Here is a 17,884-nt window from a genome sequence, read left to right on the forward strand (position 1 = left end):
AATCAGCTGAGACTGACTCATTTTACAGTTGGCAATGTTCTGCAGTATAAAATAATCCAATTCCTTTAAACTTCAGGTCCTGCAACTCTAGCATGTATTGAATGTTGAAATGACAGCAGTAAAGATTCTCTTCTGGGGTTTACAAAGATGCGTTCTGCTGCAGTGGGATCCTCTCCCTGTTGATATGTAGATATACTGCAGAGAGTAAAATATTGAGAAGGATCAGTAGCATGCAACCCCTACAAGAAGGCACTTTTTGATGACAAATTTCTGGGAGCATCTGCTTTCAGAGCCTTCATGTTGAAATGCACATCTGGCCCCAATAAACTACAGTTACAGTTTTACAGTAGATAGTTATTTGTAAATTTTAATTTGCTGGTTATAGTAAACAATGGTTTACTTTCAAGTTACATCCCTGTAAAATAGCTCAGATGGCATTTGTTTAACTTTTGGGGGTTTGGGTTGTTTTTTCCTCTTGTACAACAACTAGTTGTCCTCAGCCAAAAAATACTTGAAACTTCTTTTGTTTCTGGTTTTTGGTCCCCTACTTCTTCCCTTTAAATCTTCCCCGTGTTTTCTGTACCTCCTGATCTGCAGTCTCTGCCGCTTTATAAGGTCCTTAGAAAATTCACATCCATGCAGCCACTTTGTGGATTATTGCGAGGAGAGTGCATCTGCTGGAAATCCTGTGCAATGGGAATCACTGAATGACTGGAGAAGTGTTCTAAATGCTGAAGAAGATTCTTCAGAGATCTTACTTCTGAATTAACAAAACGGAATTTAAGTCAGTTTTGGGCACCAAAGTCCAATAAACATGCAGAAAGAATAAACGTGCAGAAAGCCTACTTTCCAGCAGGTGATCATTAGATGCTTCAATGAATTGTGTGCTCTGTTGTGAGTAATATGCATTTTTTACCGCATGACAGAGTTGTGTGAAACACATAAGGAAGGCAAAGGAGCATAGACTGGAATACACCACTGCTTCCAAGTCAGTATCTTGCCTTTTCGTTTGTGTGTGCCTTTAAGGTCTGTAGCAAGCAATTCCTGGGTGCACAGGGGCCTTTTTCAAGAGAGCAAGAAGTTGCTTCTTCTGCAGCCAAGTAGTTGGTTATTATCCCAGAAAGTGGAGGTTAGGAACCTCTTTTTATATGAATCTTTTAGGCTGTTCTGCAGAAAGCAGCCTCTATCTCCATGTTTTAAAAAGCCATGTGAGTTATGAGCCTAATTCCAAAAGAAATATCAACTCAAAACTTAGATTAAGAAATCTGGTGTACAGCATGGGGTTACCTGAAGCTGCAAAGATCTTGCTTAACTTTTATTTTTAGTGTTTTGCTCAGCATGTGGGTTTTCTTAATTTTTTGACTCATCCTTCTTTTATACCTTTGAGGTTATCAAAACCACTTTTTGGAGCAATCTTTCTCTTCCCATTAACAGTTCAGAGCATTTAAATGCCTCGTGCTGTCTGTGTTGCAGTCATTAACCCAACTTTAGCCAAGCTGGTGGTATGTCATTTGGTGGTTGTCTCAATTAGATCTCTACCTAGGTACTGTGAAGTAGATTGTTTGACCAACAGATACGGTATTTAATATTGGTAAGAAAAACTGCAAACAAACCGTGATAGTTGTTACCACCATAGACACAATCCTCCTTTCAAAGACAGTTTCCTGTGCCTGCTAGCCAGCCTGGATCCATGACTGAAATGTTACAGAGACACTGTGCAGAAACTTTTGTACCTATAACACTCTGCTTTGTGTTCTGTCCAATTTTAGCGTGCCCTCTGGATTTGAAGGTATAAAAGAACAGGAGATCTGCAACAAGATAATGACAAAAATGCTGGAAAATTACAATACCTTGTTTGAATTGGAGGGTTTGAAGAAGGATGAAGAAAAGCCTGTATGTGAAGAGCTAGCAAGAATTATTTTGGTAAAAGTGAGTATCTCTATTATTTCATTTTCTTATAGCAAATCAATAATGCAGGCTTATTGCAGGCTTCAATTCAGAAATCTTCTAGGTAAGTGGGAGGCAGGCACTGTTGTAAGAATGCTCTGTGTTACTGATTGGTATACAGTTTACAAATCAATTCTGCTGATTAGGCTAATTTTCATTACTAGTCTGGAAGTTGATTCTGTTAAACATCTTTATTCTTTGTTAGCTATTCACTGTTACTTATTTAGGAAATATATTCGCTAAAGTTTAAATGTTTTTAAATGAGGAGGCAGAATAATTCTAGGAAGTATTCAAGCTTTCTGACGTGTCGATCATTTATGGTGTACATCAGTGATGAACTTTCATACTTTAGGATGGTATGAGGTCCCTAGCCTTTGCCACTATGAAGTCTGCTTGTCTCGAACACGTACCTGAATTTAAAAATCATGTGTTCTGACTCAGAACAGCTATTCCTGAGTGCGCTTGAAGAGGAGCATTAAATAGTAGTTACTATTTGAGGAAAGTACATTGAAGCTGTTAAAGAAAAGTGATATAATTAAAGTAGTATATCTTTGGTGGGAAGAGGGCATGTGTGTATACATCAAAGGATTCTGAAGTTCAGAAAAACTTGACAAAAGTAAGTAGGGCCGCCAAAAGTGCCTTGTTCTGGCTTGTGCCATCTCTGCTACAGGAAGCAACCTCAAGTCTGTGCAGAAATGGTCATGAGGATGGTCTGCAACTGCCTTATTTCCTTTTGTGTGTTAGCTGTGCAGATAATTACTCCTTTCCAAGGTGTGAGCTCTTGAGTTTGAGAGGGTTGAACTACATGCCTTCTCTTGGTAGGGTTTTGTGAGCGTCCACTGATAAAATCACTGTAGCCTTCACTGGCTGGAATGGAAGTTGTCAGAAAATAAGTTATAAAAATATAGTGTCTTTGACCTTGAGAGAACAAGAAGTTTGGTGTGAGCCCAAGTTCTGCCAGTTAAGTGAAATCAGCTGAAAACACCTTCACCTTTGCAGTGTATCACAGGAGGGTCTGTTGAATCTGAACTACAGGGCAATCTGTATGAGTTGGACCCAGCTGCCTTTAGAAGGGTTGGTTGTTTTCTTATGTGGTGTATCAGTGAGGAAGTCTTTAGCTGTTTAGTCTTTTAGCTGTTACTAACATTCACCTAAAATGCTTCTGTGGAAGGAGATAGAATGACTGGTGACTTGCAGTGTCCTCCCTAATATGTGTTACTGAAGTCACAGTAACTTCTGGGTAATGGAAATGATCTGCCTGGCAAATGAGAGTGAAGTTTAGCAGCTGATGGTCATTTCAGTTACAAAAACAAGTTAAGAAGAATGTAATTGTAAAAAGACACAGTACTTCAAAGAGCCCAGAAGAAAGACTTCAGATATGTCTCCATCTCCTTCAAGCCTCAGCCAGTTGCAAAAGGCAAGGTGGTCTTTCACTTCTAAGGACTTGTTACTTATTACTAATTGGGAGTGCACAAGGGTGGAGACCTGGGAGATTTCCCACAGCAGTTCAGAGATCTGAGCTATCAAAGTACATGTTGACAGCCAGAATTACTCCAATGAAATAGCCTGAAAGATAACCGTTACTCAAGTGAGATGAAAAATGTTGCCCATCTCTCTGCCTCAGGAGACAGGTGACTTCCTGAGAGGAATGAGCCATGCCTAAAGACACAAGGGCTTACATTGTGTTTGTGTCTTTGGATCTTGTTGATAGCTTCCAAATTCTGCTGGCAGTCAGCTGCAAAAATTTGACCTTGTTCCTTGTCCATTTAATTTGGGTGGGAAGTTTTCTAGCTTAACCAGGACAAATATTGAAACACAAGAAATACAAGCATCTAACTTCATATAGCAAAGCTACATAAGAAGTGCTTGTTGAAATTTGTCAGGTGGCTCTTTGAAAGGTTGCTTTATACCATTCCCGAAGGTTACTTTTCCTATGTCCTAGCAGATATCCCCTATCCTAGCCAATTTGTATAATAAATTAGAGATGGTGCACTCGAAGAGAAAACCAGGTGGTGATAAATGAGATTCCATAGAGAAAAGAGATTGCCAGTTTACTAATGTGTGAACTGTTACATACAGTAGGAGCTAGCTGACCAGTGTCATAAAAGAACAAATGCCTTAGAGAATTATTTGGCATGACCTGGGTCATAGTGTCCAGAAAATAGCAAGCCATTTGTAAGCAAAGTTACTGCTTCTTGAAAAGCCACTGATGAATTCATATCTACAGGTAGCTGGAGAGAGATTTACCAAGTAATCCTGTTGGAAGGAGTGAAAAATGTAGGATGCTGTCATGGTTTAAGCCCAGCCAGTAACAAGGCACCACGAAGCCGCTCGCTCACTCGTCCCCCCGAGCCCTGGTGGGATGAGGAGGAGAAAATATAAGGAAACGCTCGTGGGTCAAGACAAGGACAGGGAGGGATCACTCACCAATTATGCTCACGGGCAAAAAACAGACTCAACTTGGGGAAAAACCAAATTCAATTTAATTTACTACAAATGAAATCAAAACAAGGATAATGAGAAGTAAAACCAAATCTTAAAACACCTTCCCCACACCCCCCCACTTCCCGGCTCAACCCCACTCCCGGTTCTCTCTACCTCCTCCCCTCAGCGGCACAGGGGGACGGGGAATGGGGGTTGGGGTCAGTTCATCACACCTTGTCTCTGCTGCTCCATTCTCCTCAGGGGGAGGACTCCTCACTCTTCCCCTGCTCCACTGTGGCGTCCCTCCCACAGGAGACAGTCCTTCACAAACTTCTCCGGCATGGGTCCTTTCCGCAGGCCGATCTTCAGTCACAAACTGCTTCAGTGCGAGCTTTCCCATGGAGTCACGGCCATCTTCAGGGGCATCCCCCTGCTCCGGCGTGGGGTCCTCCCCAGGCTGCAGGTGGGCATCTGCTCCCCCACTCCCCTCCATGGGCTGGGGGGACACAGCCTGCCGTCTCACCACGGGCTGCAGGGGCATCCCCTCCTCCGGCGCACCTCCTCCCCTCCTTCTTCACTGACCTCGGTGTCTGCAGAGGGGTTCCTCTCACATTCCAATCCCTGTACTCACTGCAGGTTCCCCTTCTTAAATCTGTTCTCCCAGAGGTGCTACCACCGTTGCTGATGGGCTCAGCCTTGGCCAGAGGTGGGTCTGACTTGGAGACGGGGAAGTTTCTAGTAGCTTCTCACAGGAGCTACCCCTGCAGCCCCCCCTCCAACTACCAAAACCCTGCCACACAAACGCAAAACAGATGCTCAGGACAGCACTCTCATGAACTGAGGCCCTGCTGATTTCAAGGGTGTTGCATTTAAGCATGAACCATGGTGGAATGGGGGAGCAGACAGCAAGGAAAGGGAAGAAAATTAGGACCTGCCCTTTACCAAACTCAGCTGCATTTATCCAGATGGCTTTTTTAGCTTTTACATTGTGAGCAGCAAGAAGGTGAGGAGGGGAGATTTAGATGATCTCATTCACTTCCTTCTGGGGTATTTCTGCCATCCCATCCCCCAAATCACTCCCTATGTTGCCAGTGTTTCACCCTGCGTCACTACACTGCTACCTTTCCCATGATTGCCTTCACTCTCAATCCTTTCTCACTTTTCCATGTTTACATTTTTCTCCCGAATTCCCACAGCCCTGTCCCACTATTCGTCCTGTATTCAAATTTGATAGCCCTTCATTCCCACTCCAGAGAAGAGGCTGGCAGTCTATAGTAAAGTGCAAAAGCTCCAGCGCTCTTGATACATGGCCTTCCATCACCTCTAGTCACTGTGCACATATGCTGTAGCCTCTCTGCAGCCCATATTTCTTTGCCATCCTTTCTTTTATGTTCTTGAATGTGGAGATAACTTTTCTTCTAGGTTAGTACAGTGCTTGTGGTAATGTGGCCTGCCTTTTGTGTTCTCCTGGGTGTGTAGTTTGGGGCTAGGGCTTATTGAGACACTTTCTCTAGACAAGTATTAATGCCTCCTTTTGGTTGGAATGCTGCTGCTAGCCTTACCCAAAGGTAGGGTTCCCAAAATGGGGGCAGAGGTACTTATAAGAAGAAATTAGTTTTTACATTGTGTTAAGAGATTAACCCCATGATGGACAAAGCCATTGGTGCTGATCCAGGTGTTTCTTGATTAAGAGGTTGGAAAGAGCACCTATAAGCATGAAACCTCTTATACAGGGAGAAGAATGCCACAAATTTGCAGAAAGACTAACTTGAATCAAAATTTGAAACCTAATGACAATGGCTTAAAAAAATAAGGAAAGACAGCAAAAAGTACAACATCAAACAATGCACTTCTCTCAGTGCTCTAGCTAAGCCTTTCTAGCTTACTGCATTACAAAATTAGCCCTGCTTTTTATCTCTTTTTCATGGCTTCAGGCTCTTACTTTAGTGCTGAAATCTCAACTGGAAAAACAGGAACCTACCTTTAGTTAGTGTCTAAATGTATTGTGAGAATACTATTTCTTCCTGCAGTCTTGGGTTGTTCTTGAGATGGCTTAGGTGCCTGTTGCTTCACATCATCCACTCATAAGCATTTTTTTTGAAGTTGACGTCAACACTGAATCATTAATTTTGAGCAAATACCCGGAAACAGGGGAGTAGTGGCTCATACCATCCCATCCCAATACGGGAACGTACCTCCTCTGATGTGCTCGCTCAGTCATGTTTACCATCTTCCTGAACTTCCATGACTTCTGACCCTTCATGGGCTGGATATCTTAAGATTTTCCCACACTTTGGTCATAAAATCAGTGGATTTTTACAAGCAGGACGTACTGTTCTTTTAAAATGAAAACAAGAAGACAGGGATCATTCAGATAAAGTCATGAAAGCATCAAGCTTCGATTTGAGCAGCGTATTGGAAAGGAAAAACAGCTCAAGTGGAGCAAGTTGCATCTTGTCTACCATGTTGGTCATAGCTAGGGGAAATCCACGATGCTACAGACTTCCAGAAGGAGTAAGAGCATTTCAGTCAGGTACAGGTTGTGGCAGCTTAAAGAACATCTGTTTTAAGGAAGCCAAAAGTTAATAAATTTGAGATGGGAAAAAGAGACGTGATTCTGTAGGGCTGTTGGTAGTTGGAACTACCATTCTTGCTGCGTATGTGCACTGAGGCGGCACAGGTACACCTTCTCACCAGCTATAATTCTTCTTTCAAAGATCGCTCAGTCATTGGGATAGACAAGTTGTGCCAGGTAAAGGGATTTCTTAGCTTGCTTTCTCAGTGTATCGCAATTCAGAAAGTAAGGGAGCTGGAAATCTCTGCAAGCTGCTTTCCAGTCCCTGCTTTGTTCCCAGGACTGTAAAGCCTCCTCTTGCTCATTGCGCAGGCATATAGTAGGATTATAGTTAGAAATGGTGGGGAGTTTTTCTTTGGAAACCTCTATGTTAAGAAAAAAAAAGTGCAATTTTCACAAAATAGAAGATTTATCTCAGCATAGTTTCTATTTCAATGGGAAATTGAACTGTCAGGTTCCTGATGCCTTGCCTGGAAGGACTTCATTAGTTTCTCACTCCACCTTGTAGAATGAGATCTGTATGATCTTCCAGGCAGGTGGCCAGGAGGTGCAAGTATAACATGTACTTTCTTCAGAAATATATATATATTTGGAACTTCCTTCCTGTAAAAGAATTATGGGCTTTTATTTTTTAATTTTTTTTTTTAATTCCAAAATAAGTTGGGTTTGTTGGGGTTTACAGGTCTCATTTGCAGCCAGCTATTATTACAATCCTTAAGACTTTTATCCAAGCTTCAGTTTAATTTCATAACCCAGTGAAGGTCTGGAAGAGTCTCAGTCTGTTGATCATTAGGCTCTGCTAGTTAGAAATGGGTGGAGAAGTGGGTTGAGTGTTCTCATTAGCTATCTGCTCTGTGTTCAGATTGTCAGGATTATAAATAGCTATTTTTTATTAGGCAGTGTTACATGTGAACAATTAATTCTCTGGCTGTATATCTGCATGCTGTGCATTTACCACATTATAAGTGTCAGGGCATTATAATAAAATATTGTTTATGTTTTGCTTTGGAACAGAATTCCTAGTGTGTATAGATAAGGTCCTGATAGATTTTTTTGTGGCACTAAGCCTGAGTGATAACTCATGTAATGAAAGATTAGTCTGTCTTGAGTTGCAGTATTGCCAATTTTATCATCTTCTTGAATAAATAGGTTTACCAAACCTACAGTCACAACAAAAATAGTAATTCTGAAGGAGGACCTTTCACTTTCAAAGATCTTAAAGTGCTGTTCAGACTGCAGCTGCATATAGTCCTATGTTGTATAGCTAGCCAGTGGTGTATTGTTACAACTGTAATGAAATGTGACCTTTGAATAACAGTGATTAGGCTTCTCTGATGATCAAAGATAAGCAGTGAAGAGGATTTTATTTAGTTCAAGTAGCAAGGGAAATCTGGGCAGGCAAACTATTATGAGACTCACTTATGGGAGATTTCTGGAATTACCCCTTCCACTGGTTTCAGGTGAAACATGCCATCTTTAGTAGTACGATGTTCAGCACAGTATTGTCTTCACATAAAACCTACAACCTATTACCTAGTCATGCAAGGTTACAAGATCTTTTTTTTTTTCCCCACCTTTTCCCTCTAATGACTTCTTGACAGAGCACTTCTAGTTTTAAGAGCCAGTCAACTCAGAGCACATAAATGTTTGCACTGGAACACAAGCACTGGCATGATGAGGATGTAATGCTGTTCCTGACTTGATTACATATTTGGGGCAGGAATGCAAAAGGCTTTTCCCTTTCTTCCCCTGCTGGGTGGTAGAATACATAGCCCTGTTCACCTGATGCAGAAGAGAAAGCAAGTCCATTTATAAAATTAAAATTATAACATGAAATTTAAATTAAAAATCAAAGTTACAAAGTCAAGTAGAATTATAAATGTGCAATTTCAATATTGTGAATATAATGTAGATGCATTGTGATGACCTCTGAAGAGGGAGATTTCACTTCCTGAAGAGCTGCAGAAAGTGGTCTCTTGCTGGCTTTTGCAAAAACTAATAGTTTCAAAACAACCCTTTTATTTTAGATGCAATTAACTTCTTGCATTTTTATCCTGTTTGTTTCCAGTCTTCTAACAAAAGCTGCCACTTCAATTGGGAGGATTAGTTGGCAAAATAGTTCTTTTACTTTAAATGGCAGCAAAAACACATGCACTGTGTTCTGCAAGCCTGCTGTTAGATTTCTAAAGAGGCAAGCAATCCACCGTGTGTAGCTGCATCTGTTGGTGCTTGGTGTGTGTAAAGTGTGTGGCGCCTAACCCAGCCAGGCAAACCCCTAAGTGCGTTTTTTATGTCAAGGAGAGTGCTCCAGCTGACTTTGGTGGCACTATTTTAAAGTATAGTGCTTGCTTGCTCCTTCCGATTGAACACTGAGACCAGATCATTCAGCCCTTGGTAGGTTTTGAGCCTTTCATCCTTGAAGAGAGGTAGGAAAGGTGAGATGGTCAAAAAGTTCTCCATCTTGGCTTGACTATGCTCCCTTTGCAGTCAGTTGTGAAGCTCCATCTCCACGGAAAGGCATGATCTTTCGGATTATTTCCCCAGATGAGTAAAGCAAGATCTTCATTAATAAATGTTTCTTTCCCTTCCTCAGCTGTTTTCACTTAAATACCTTAGCATGATGATCTAGTCCCTTGACAAGATCCAGGAGAAACTGCTGAAAACTCACCAACTCCGTGGCTGAGTGGGCTCCCCCTAAATAAGTCACCCTTCCCTGCCATCGCAGTGCTCTGGCCCCATGGTTATATATTCAGCAGGCAGGAGAGCAATCCCTCATTTACGTCAGGAAAAAAGGCATCCGCTTCTAATCCATGTTATGCTGCCCTGGCTAAGCCTGCAGGGTCTAGATAGTTTCCTTTATTCTTCTTTCATGTCTGGGACCATTTTAGCATCGTGTTAATGGTCGGCTTTCAGTACTGGATTAATTCTTTCCCATCAGGAGGCAGCAGGAACTGATCTCCTTTGAAAATCCATTCTGAAGGTCTCAACAAACGTTTCCATTTCGTTCAGTATCCCCTTATTTGGGCAAGTCACACCAGTTTTCTCCTGCCTGGGCCAGGGAGCCCCCAAGGGCAGGAGCGGGTTCACATGGGAGATGTGAAGGTGGGTGGAAAGTGCGTGAGGAGAAGGAGCACCTGTGGAAGTCTGTCTCCGGTTTTCTGTTTAGTATTTCTTCAGCTAGAATTCACTTTGCAGTTGTCCACTAGTGAGCAGATGGGCATGTTTATAGTAAGGGTATATAGTGATTCAGCCAGAATGACATTTTAACATGCAAGCTGACAGGAAATGAGCAATATGAGATTTGTAGGGGAAAGTTTATAAGCCTCCAAACCCTTCACCTATAGCAGATTCAATCTGGAGTGAGGATGACAGTTATGTTTAGACTGTGATTCAGAAAGGCAAGCAAAAAATCAGATGATCCCAAACAATTCCTTGTGTAATTTTGAAATAGCTGTCCAGTGCTTCTAGCTTTGCTGGTTTTGATAATTCTGTATATGTATTAGTAAAACAGAATGTTTCTGTTCTTGAAGTTAATTAAAGCATTCACGAGATTATAAATCTGTCACTTGTGGTGTTACTAAATGCAATCCTGAATATTTATACAAATATGTTAATACTAAACTCTATAAAGTAATAAATTATTATGCTGATATTTCTTTAGCTAGAATTTCACCAACAATATTTTCATTTTAACACATTATGAGAATAAAATTGCGAAGATTTAGCACATTTAAAGGAAACAGGGGCATATAACAAACATCTCTTTCTATCCTGCTGTCCATATTTCTCATATACTATAAACTTTTGAACCCAGATGGCAAAGTTTGCAGTTGAGATGCTTAGAAACTTTGCTTTTACTCTCTCACAATTTTTTCTTTAAACAAATGCCCAGTGATATTACTGCCCCATGATAATACCACATAGCCAAAATGTAGAGAAAATAAGATCCATATGTGTATGTGTGTCCTGGTCTGTATTTGCACATGTTTTACTTGAAATGTTTTTCATTCATTGTCTCTTGTTGTTTTGTTTGGGGTTGTTTTTTGGGACGGTGGAGTGAGGGGGTGTCATCATGATTTAGCATTTGGGAGCAGTCCATCTCAGTCAGTACAACAACATCTTTCAAAAGGGAAGAATCAAAGTCAACACCAAGAAACAAGGTACAGTAAAATAAGCATATGAGCCCCTGCTCTAGCCAGATGTTGCTGAGCATCCTAGCTGTACCCGTGGGGAGAAAAAGAGGTTAGCAGGGGGATGAGAATTTTTCTGCTGAGACAGATCTCTCAGTTCTCCTGTTCAGATTCCCCAATGTTTATTCTGTTTCTCATTAATTAGTCATTCAGTTAATCAGGTTACACAAAATGATCATCATTATTCCCTCTGTATAAATCGGCAGTCAGTGCTGTCTTTGTAACAAGGACATATTGCAGGCAGTCAGAACTGGTCCAAAGTGAAGAAGTGCAAGACATTTTTCAGCCTGTGGGGGTTTAATTCTCACTGACTTCTGCCATTAACTTCATCTGTAGTACTTTCAAGGTGGGAGCTTCAGAAGGGCTCAGCGCTGAATTAATTCATTTTCCCATTATAAGAGTAGTGAAATGCTCACTGACTTCAGTATAAGTCCTATGCGTTTTTTAAAAGCCCTCCTTTGAGTGCTGTGAAGATCACAGTTTGTCCAGGAGAAGCTGGTTGATACCCTGGTGCACGTGTGACATGCACTGCTTTTCATGGTTTCTGGTGCCCCAAAACTTACTTGTAATAAACAGGGCTCAGGGCAGTCTAGGAGCAACAGTAGTATGTGATGCAAAGGACACAAGGGGCCAGACGCTATGTATGTGTCTGAATATGTATGCCCTTGAAAATCTGATATATCCAGCAGATCCCAACAGCATTTGACCTTAATTGCCAGCAGTGAACATCTCAGTTTCACTATTAAGAAAGGGGTCTGTTCTCTGTATGCTGGAAATCTTACACTAGTAACTAGAACAATATAGAGACACTTAGGACTCCCTAATTTACTGCAACATCAGATACTCCTTTTAAAAGTAACATTGCTGAATTCCATGTGTGAAACTTTTTTTCCTTGTGAGTACTTTGATTTTTAGATCAGAAATGCAATTTAGCTTTTCCAAGACTAAGTTTAAGCAACTGTAACATGAGATGCAGGTCTGGAGAGCCTGAGTTTCTCCCATAGCTAGGTCATGTCTTTCTTTTAGATCATACTTTTTCTATTTAGGAATAACATTACGGTAAATAGATAAATCAGACTCCAGTTTTCAAAATTGCAAGGGAGAATAAAATGTTCCCCTGGAACTGATCTTAGCTCTGTTGTTATTGAACACATACACACACACATTAGGTACACCCAGCAAGATAGCCATGTTGTTGTGTCACTTCATAAAGGTTTGATTTGTTTTTTTAATCTGAAATTCTGCTGCAGGCTCCTTGTTTGTACCTCAGCCACGAGAAGCTGAGTTGTGGTCATTAACCTATTGCATGACAGCTTAACCCTGCCAGCTAATATATGATGGGCACTTAGAGATTGTGGGGATGGGCATGGAAGATGAATGTTTTCACTCAGTGAAGTCTTTGTAACCTTTTACAAGTTCTGGAATTATATTTGATCCCAGCATTACCGGTTTAACTTTTTGCAGCATTCAGTAATCGGTCCTCCTGGATGGCTGGAGACACGTTTTTCTCTTCCTCCTAGAAAATACCATGATGTTCCACAGATGTAGTTGCCAGCATTGAGGTATATCATAGGATTATTACTATGTTTGTCATTTCCTTTTTTATATTGCAGTCCTCTCTAAAAATAATGGGTTTCCGCATCTCTCTCTTGCTTTCGTATCACAATTCATGACCTTTGTACGTGTTTCATGGCAATAATTGCAGTAGGTTAAGGTTGTACTCAAGTGAAACAGAGTAACCTTTAGCTGTTTATTAAGAGATATAGTCTCAGGTAAAAGGTCATATATATAAATAGTCTTGGGAGAACAAAAGGAAATGAAAGGGGAACTGAATAGGGTATTAGTTTCATATTAAAAGCAGTGATGCGTTTTTTTGCAAACTGTGAGATTTTGCTTTTTATTACTTCTGTCTGAAACAGCTTAGCTGAATTCTGGTTATTAAAGTATAGTGTAAATGATAGCGAGATAGAACAGCAGATATACACTGAGTCAGCTTTACTCTTCCTTCTATATGCCAATAGCAACCAAAGCAAAAATCCCATATACAAATACTAGCTGTTTCAATCTTTGTTACGTGGTTTGTTTATATAAGAGAACATTTAACAGCTTTGCTAGCGTTGTTCCCCTTCTAACAAGGATGTTTTCATGGCTTTCTAGGTACAAAATGGAAAGGATTCCCAATACATTGCAAAGATATTTATTTTTTAGTTACTGTTCATGTTAAATCATTGTCTGTATTTTTCCTGAAGATACCTGTGCCACTGAATGATGACTCTGTGAACTGATATCTGAATAAAAAGGAGTTATTCCATCCAGTTAACATTCATGAAAATACCTGTGACCACATGAATTAGAAAATGCCTTTGAAAATCCCCATGCCATTGGCTACACAATTTTAGTCTTAAAAATATAGATTATTTGATACTTTGTGTGTCTTGTGGAGTCTTAATCAGCCATGAGTTATTCTGCATGATCACAGAGGGAAAGAGATTCCATATTTTCTTCACCTTGTGAGCAAGAGGAAGAGCAGCTCTGTAATTGCTGTGGCCCTTGTGCTTCTGCGTTGGCACCCTTGACAGTGCTGCTGCATGTCACGTCTGCACTGCTGTGCTCCAGGGAACTTTGTGCAGGGGACAGCACTGGTTTGGGTAATATTCACCGCTCCAACATCAAATGAAGGGAGAGCCAGGAACTCTGAAATTCACTGTTTCTTCTGCACTGCTCCATGGACAACACCGTTGTGCACTTTTGTTGTAGCCTAGGGAAAAATTGCAGGTATGACCCTGCCAACATCTACCTGAAGCAAAGGCTGTATTGCACTGTTACACAGGGTGCTGCTGAGAGAAACAGAGTATTCCCTATTCTGTGGTGTACAGCTGCTGACCCAGTAAAGAGTCAGCTGTTGCAGGCTGTCCCAGTGCAATCAGCTAATGCATCATTTCTGCAATCATTTGCAGCATTGAATTCACTGAATAATCCTCTTAATGGTTGCTCATCCTACATAAGAGTGGCTGTACTGGCTCAGACTTGGGATCCATCTAGCCTAGCTAGCATCCTGCCTCCCACACTGGCCATAAGCGGATGTCCAGGGAGGAGTAAGAATAGGGCAGCAAGGTGTTTCCTTCAGTTACTCTACCAATTTGTGACTATTCTCAGGCTTTCCTGGTGTTGGTGTGGTTTGTGTATTTAGTGATGTCCAAAGTAATTGTATTGTGTGCTCCTCACATGTGTAAGCTTTTTGCTTCCAACATGTCATCTGGCAAAGAGTGCTGCAAATTGCTTCCTCTCGTATGAAGCACTGACTCCGTTTGTTTGTTATAAACATGGCTTCTACTGGTGTCATTTGAAGGTCACCTGTTTTTTTCTTTCTTTTTTTCTTTTTTTTTTTTTAACTGAAGGAGATAGTGAACAGTCCGTCTTCTCTCCACCACCCATGACTGTGTATCTCTGTCAGATCCTACCTATAAGCCACCGTGATTTTTGTTTTTCTAATGAAAAATTAGTACTGACATTTGCAGCCTTAATCACTGCACTGACAACAACTGTTTTTTTCTGTCAAAGCCCCTGCATAGAGTCAGTGAGCAAACAATCATGTGTAATAGCTCTTCTCTTTCGGGGCACAAGGCCAAATACTTTGATGCAGTAAATTGGATGACATTTTGGTGAAGTTCAGTGTTCCACCTTCTTTATATCAGAAGGTAATCTGACTCCTTGTTGCTGTAAAATAACTAATCTGTGCCTTAGTTAAGAAAAAGCTTTGCATTGATAAAGTTAGAGTTTGTTTTAATTAAGGTCATCTTCTAGGTATTAACAGCTAACAAAATAGATCTGATGCTTCCTAGCAGCATTTAAAACTTGAACTGAAAATCCCACAGGCCAGTTTCCTCTGATTATGCAGTTTGTGAGGCCAAAAAGAGATTAATTACTGAACCAAGTAGGAAAGGGAGGGTAAGCACAACAGTAATAATGAGGTTGTTACAAAGATGACTTGGAATACCAAATTATCAACGAGTAAGTTTATCATTAAAATAGAGCACAGTGTATAACCATTGTTTTTACTGACTTTTATTTTCCTAATTCCTTCCTGGGGCAATTGTAATCAGATGCATTTAAACTCTTGTGTTACGGTGTGGTAGTATGCTGCAAATACAAAAGACTGTAAATTCACTGTGCAATTCAATATCTCTGGGACTACAGTTGACTGAGGCTGAAACTTAACTATTTTTATGCCCATTCAACAATTTGTTGAAAAGGATAAAAGCAACGGTAGTATTCTGTTCAGTTTGAACTCTGCATCCCAGCCAGATAACGGTGCAAGGTGCAAGTATGCTGTATGAATCCCTCATACTTAGTAATGGCAATGGATAAAGGAACCAGTACAGTTTATTCTGTTTGAAGAAAAGGTATAATGGAATAACTAAAGCTGAACTACTGTAGCAAGTATTTTCTCATTCCATTGAAATGTACTGAAAATTTGCCAAGGTTCTCATCTAGAGCCAGTAGTGCTAACTGTTCAGGATGTGAGAGATGAGGTCTTTGTGTGCTATGGTCTTTCTCAGTCTTCTCTGCTGATGTTAGTCATCTCCCTAAAATTAATTCAAGTATGTAATTGAAAATAAATATGTAATTGAACACTCTCACCCTTCCACCAATAATCCAGGTCAGTCCGTCTGTCCAAAGAGGTAAACATAAAGAGAAGTAAGTGCAGGAAGAGCAACTGAGTAAGAGGCTTGCTAAGTATCTTAGACCCTGCCTGTGATTTGGTCTCTCCTTTAAGGATGCCCTTGACCTATTGTGTTTCTTCATTCATGTGGGAGGAAGCTGGGAGCTGGAGTACTCAACCACCTGTCTTTATTAGCATCAGCGCTTCTTGACGTGAAAGGATTATTCTCTTGAAGAATAAATAGGTCAAAGAGTATTCTAGGGATGTTCTAATCTTTCCTAATCATTGAGGTCTCCATAGTTAATTGGTTTAAAGCTTTTATTGAGGTGGAGTCTCATGCATTGTAAAATCTGCGTTTTGTATGACTTGCAAAGAATCTGCCGAGAGAGAAAAATTTCTTTACCAACACAATAGCCTTCCTAAGGAAGAGGACCTGTTCCTTGGGCCAGTATATTTCATCTGATCTAGGTGTAAGAACGCTGGGCTGGAATTTGAATGAAGTGAGTTCTTTTCTGTTTTGGGGGGTATGAACAAGTCAGCCGTGCTCTGTAGTGGGTTTTGATAATTATTAGCATTTTGTAGCAGAGTCTTACCTAAGAATCTTATTTGAGGGTCAGAAAGCACTGCTATGTTAACCTAGAGCTAAAAGATGGTCTCAGGCATGCCTGAGGGAGCTTACAGACTTGTTGAGTTGTTTGAGCAATATAAAGTGTTGTGCAGTTGTGGTACAATGGTAATACATCTCATGGAAAATAACAGGCCATGATTTAGAATGGGCCAAAGGAAGTTATTATTATAGTGTAAGGTTAGGAAGATCTGCAAGTCTCTAAATTTGCTATACTAGCAGATGTAGGAGATGACTAGAACTTTGCTTTGTGCTGACATGCTTCTGATTGGACCATTTGCCAATAAATATTGCCTATCAAAGGTAGGAAGTTAAATGAATAGTCTCTGGCTTTCCCCATGATCTTCTCAATTCTTGCTCAGAAATCATTAAAGAAACTTGGTTCAAAACCTGGGTTTTGATAGTGACCTGTACAGATACTGACTATTTACTTTGGCCCAAGTACTCTTGATAGTAGAAAATTTCCCTTAGTAACAATAGTGGGGCTTGATGGTGGGACTTGATGCCATGATGAGCAGGTACTCTAGTTTGGGCAGGTTTTCGAGACTCTGCTACATCATTCAGAGTTGATAGGTGGGAGGTGGTAGTTTTTCCAGGTGGGATTGTCTTTTTGGGGAGTATGGGGTGGAGGGGTGGTTGCTGGCATCTATTGACAGTAAGCAGGACGTGGGTAATTTTTCAGATGTAAACAGTTAGGTTACACTAATTGTTAAGCACACACAGTTGAGCAAAACAAAGCTTGAGCTTGTTTTGTATCCAGTATGCTGTACTGGAGACTTTTTCTTCATATGAGAATGGAAAGTATGCAATTGCTAATAAGCCTTACTCCTCACAGCATTCTCTGGAGGTCCGTAATAGTTTAGAAGAGTGATGCTTGGGTATTACTTCTGCATGGGATGCATGCTAGTCATTTTATGGCTCCAAGTTGATTTATGCCAGCTGTATAGTAGCCATGTCATTGGTTTTAAAGGAAATCAGACTTTAAAGCACAACAGATTTTTCCCCATACTTTCACAAATTTCACAAGCAACACTAAAAATGAATAAATAGAAATGTCAAAGAATTCTCAAGCTTCAGTAGTTGAGATGCACAGAAATGCATATAGGTAATTACGTAATAAAATTAATTTTTATGAAGTACAAAAGTTGGTGTAATTGCATAATCTTTCTTATCAGAAACACAGATAGACATCTGTTCTTTAAGTCTTTGCAAATGTGACTTGACTAAATTTTGACATTTTTAGTACTCCATGTGGAATGCAGGTGCCTGACTTCAAATACTCACATTTGAAAACTATGACTTAGGTTTATTGTTTGAATCCCAATACCAGAAAGTGTTCTGAGAGCACCCAGGTCAGATTTCTGAAGATGTACAGTTATTTAATGTCTGCTAGTAGAGTTAGGAGTCAGTATAACTATAGTAAAATTATCTTAAATGACTTATTTTTTTTTGAGCTGCAA

At 40.4% G+C, this 17,884-nt stretch overlaps 1 protein-coding gene across 6 annotated transcripts in view; it reads left to right on the plus strand.

Annotated features, from left to right (window-relative positions):
- FAM13A (family with sequence similarity 13 member A) overlaps positions 1–17,884 on the plus strand; it is a 134,714-nt gene that overhangs the window by 24,514 nt on the left and 92,316 nt on the right. For all 6 annotated transcript variants that reach the window (XM_052776524.1, XM_052776486.1, XM_052776495.1 and 3 more), the window contains exon 5: positions 1,770–1,929. In XM_052776524.1, the coding sequence (XP_052632484.1) occupies positions 1,770–1,929 (160 nt within the window). The remainder of the gene's footprint in view (positions 1–1,769; positions 1,930–17,884) is intronic.

Source organism: Harpia harpyja, chromosome 2 (assembly GCF_026419915.1).
Source record: "Harpia harpyja isolate bHarHar1 chromosome 2, bHarHar1 primary haplotype, whole genome shotgun sequence".
In the NCBI taxonomy this organism is placed as follows: domain Eukaryota; kingdom Metazoa; phylum Chordata; class Aves; order Accipitriformes; family Accipitridae; genus Harpia; species Harpia harpyja.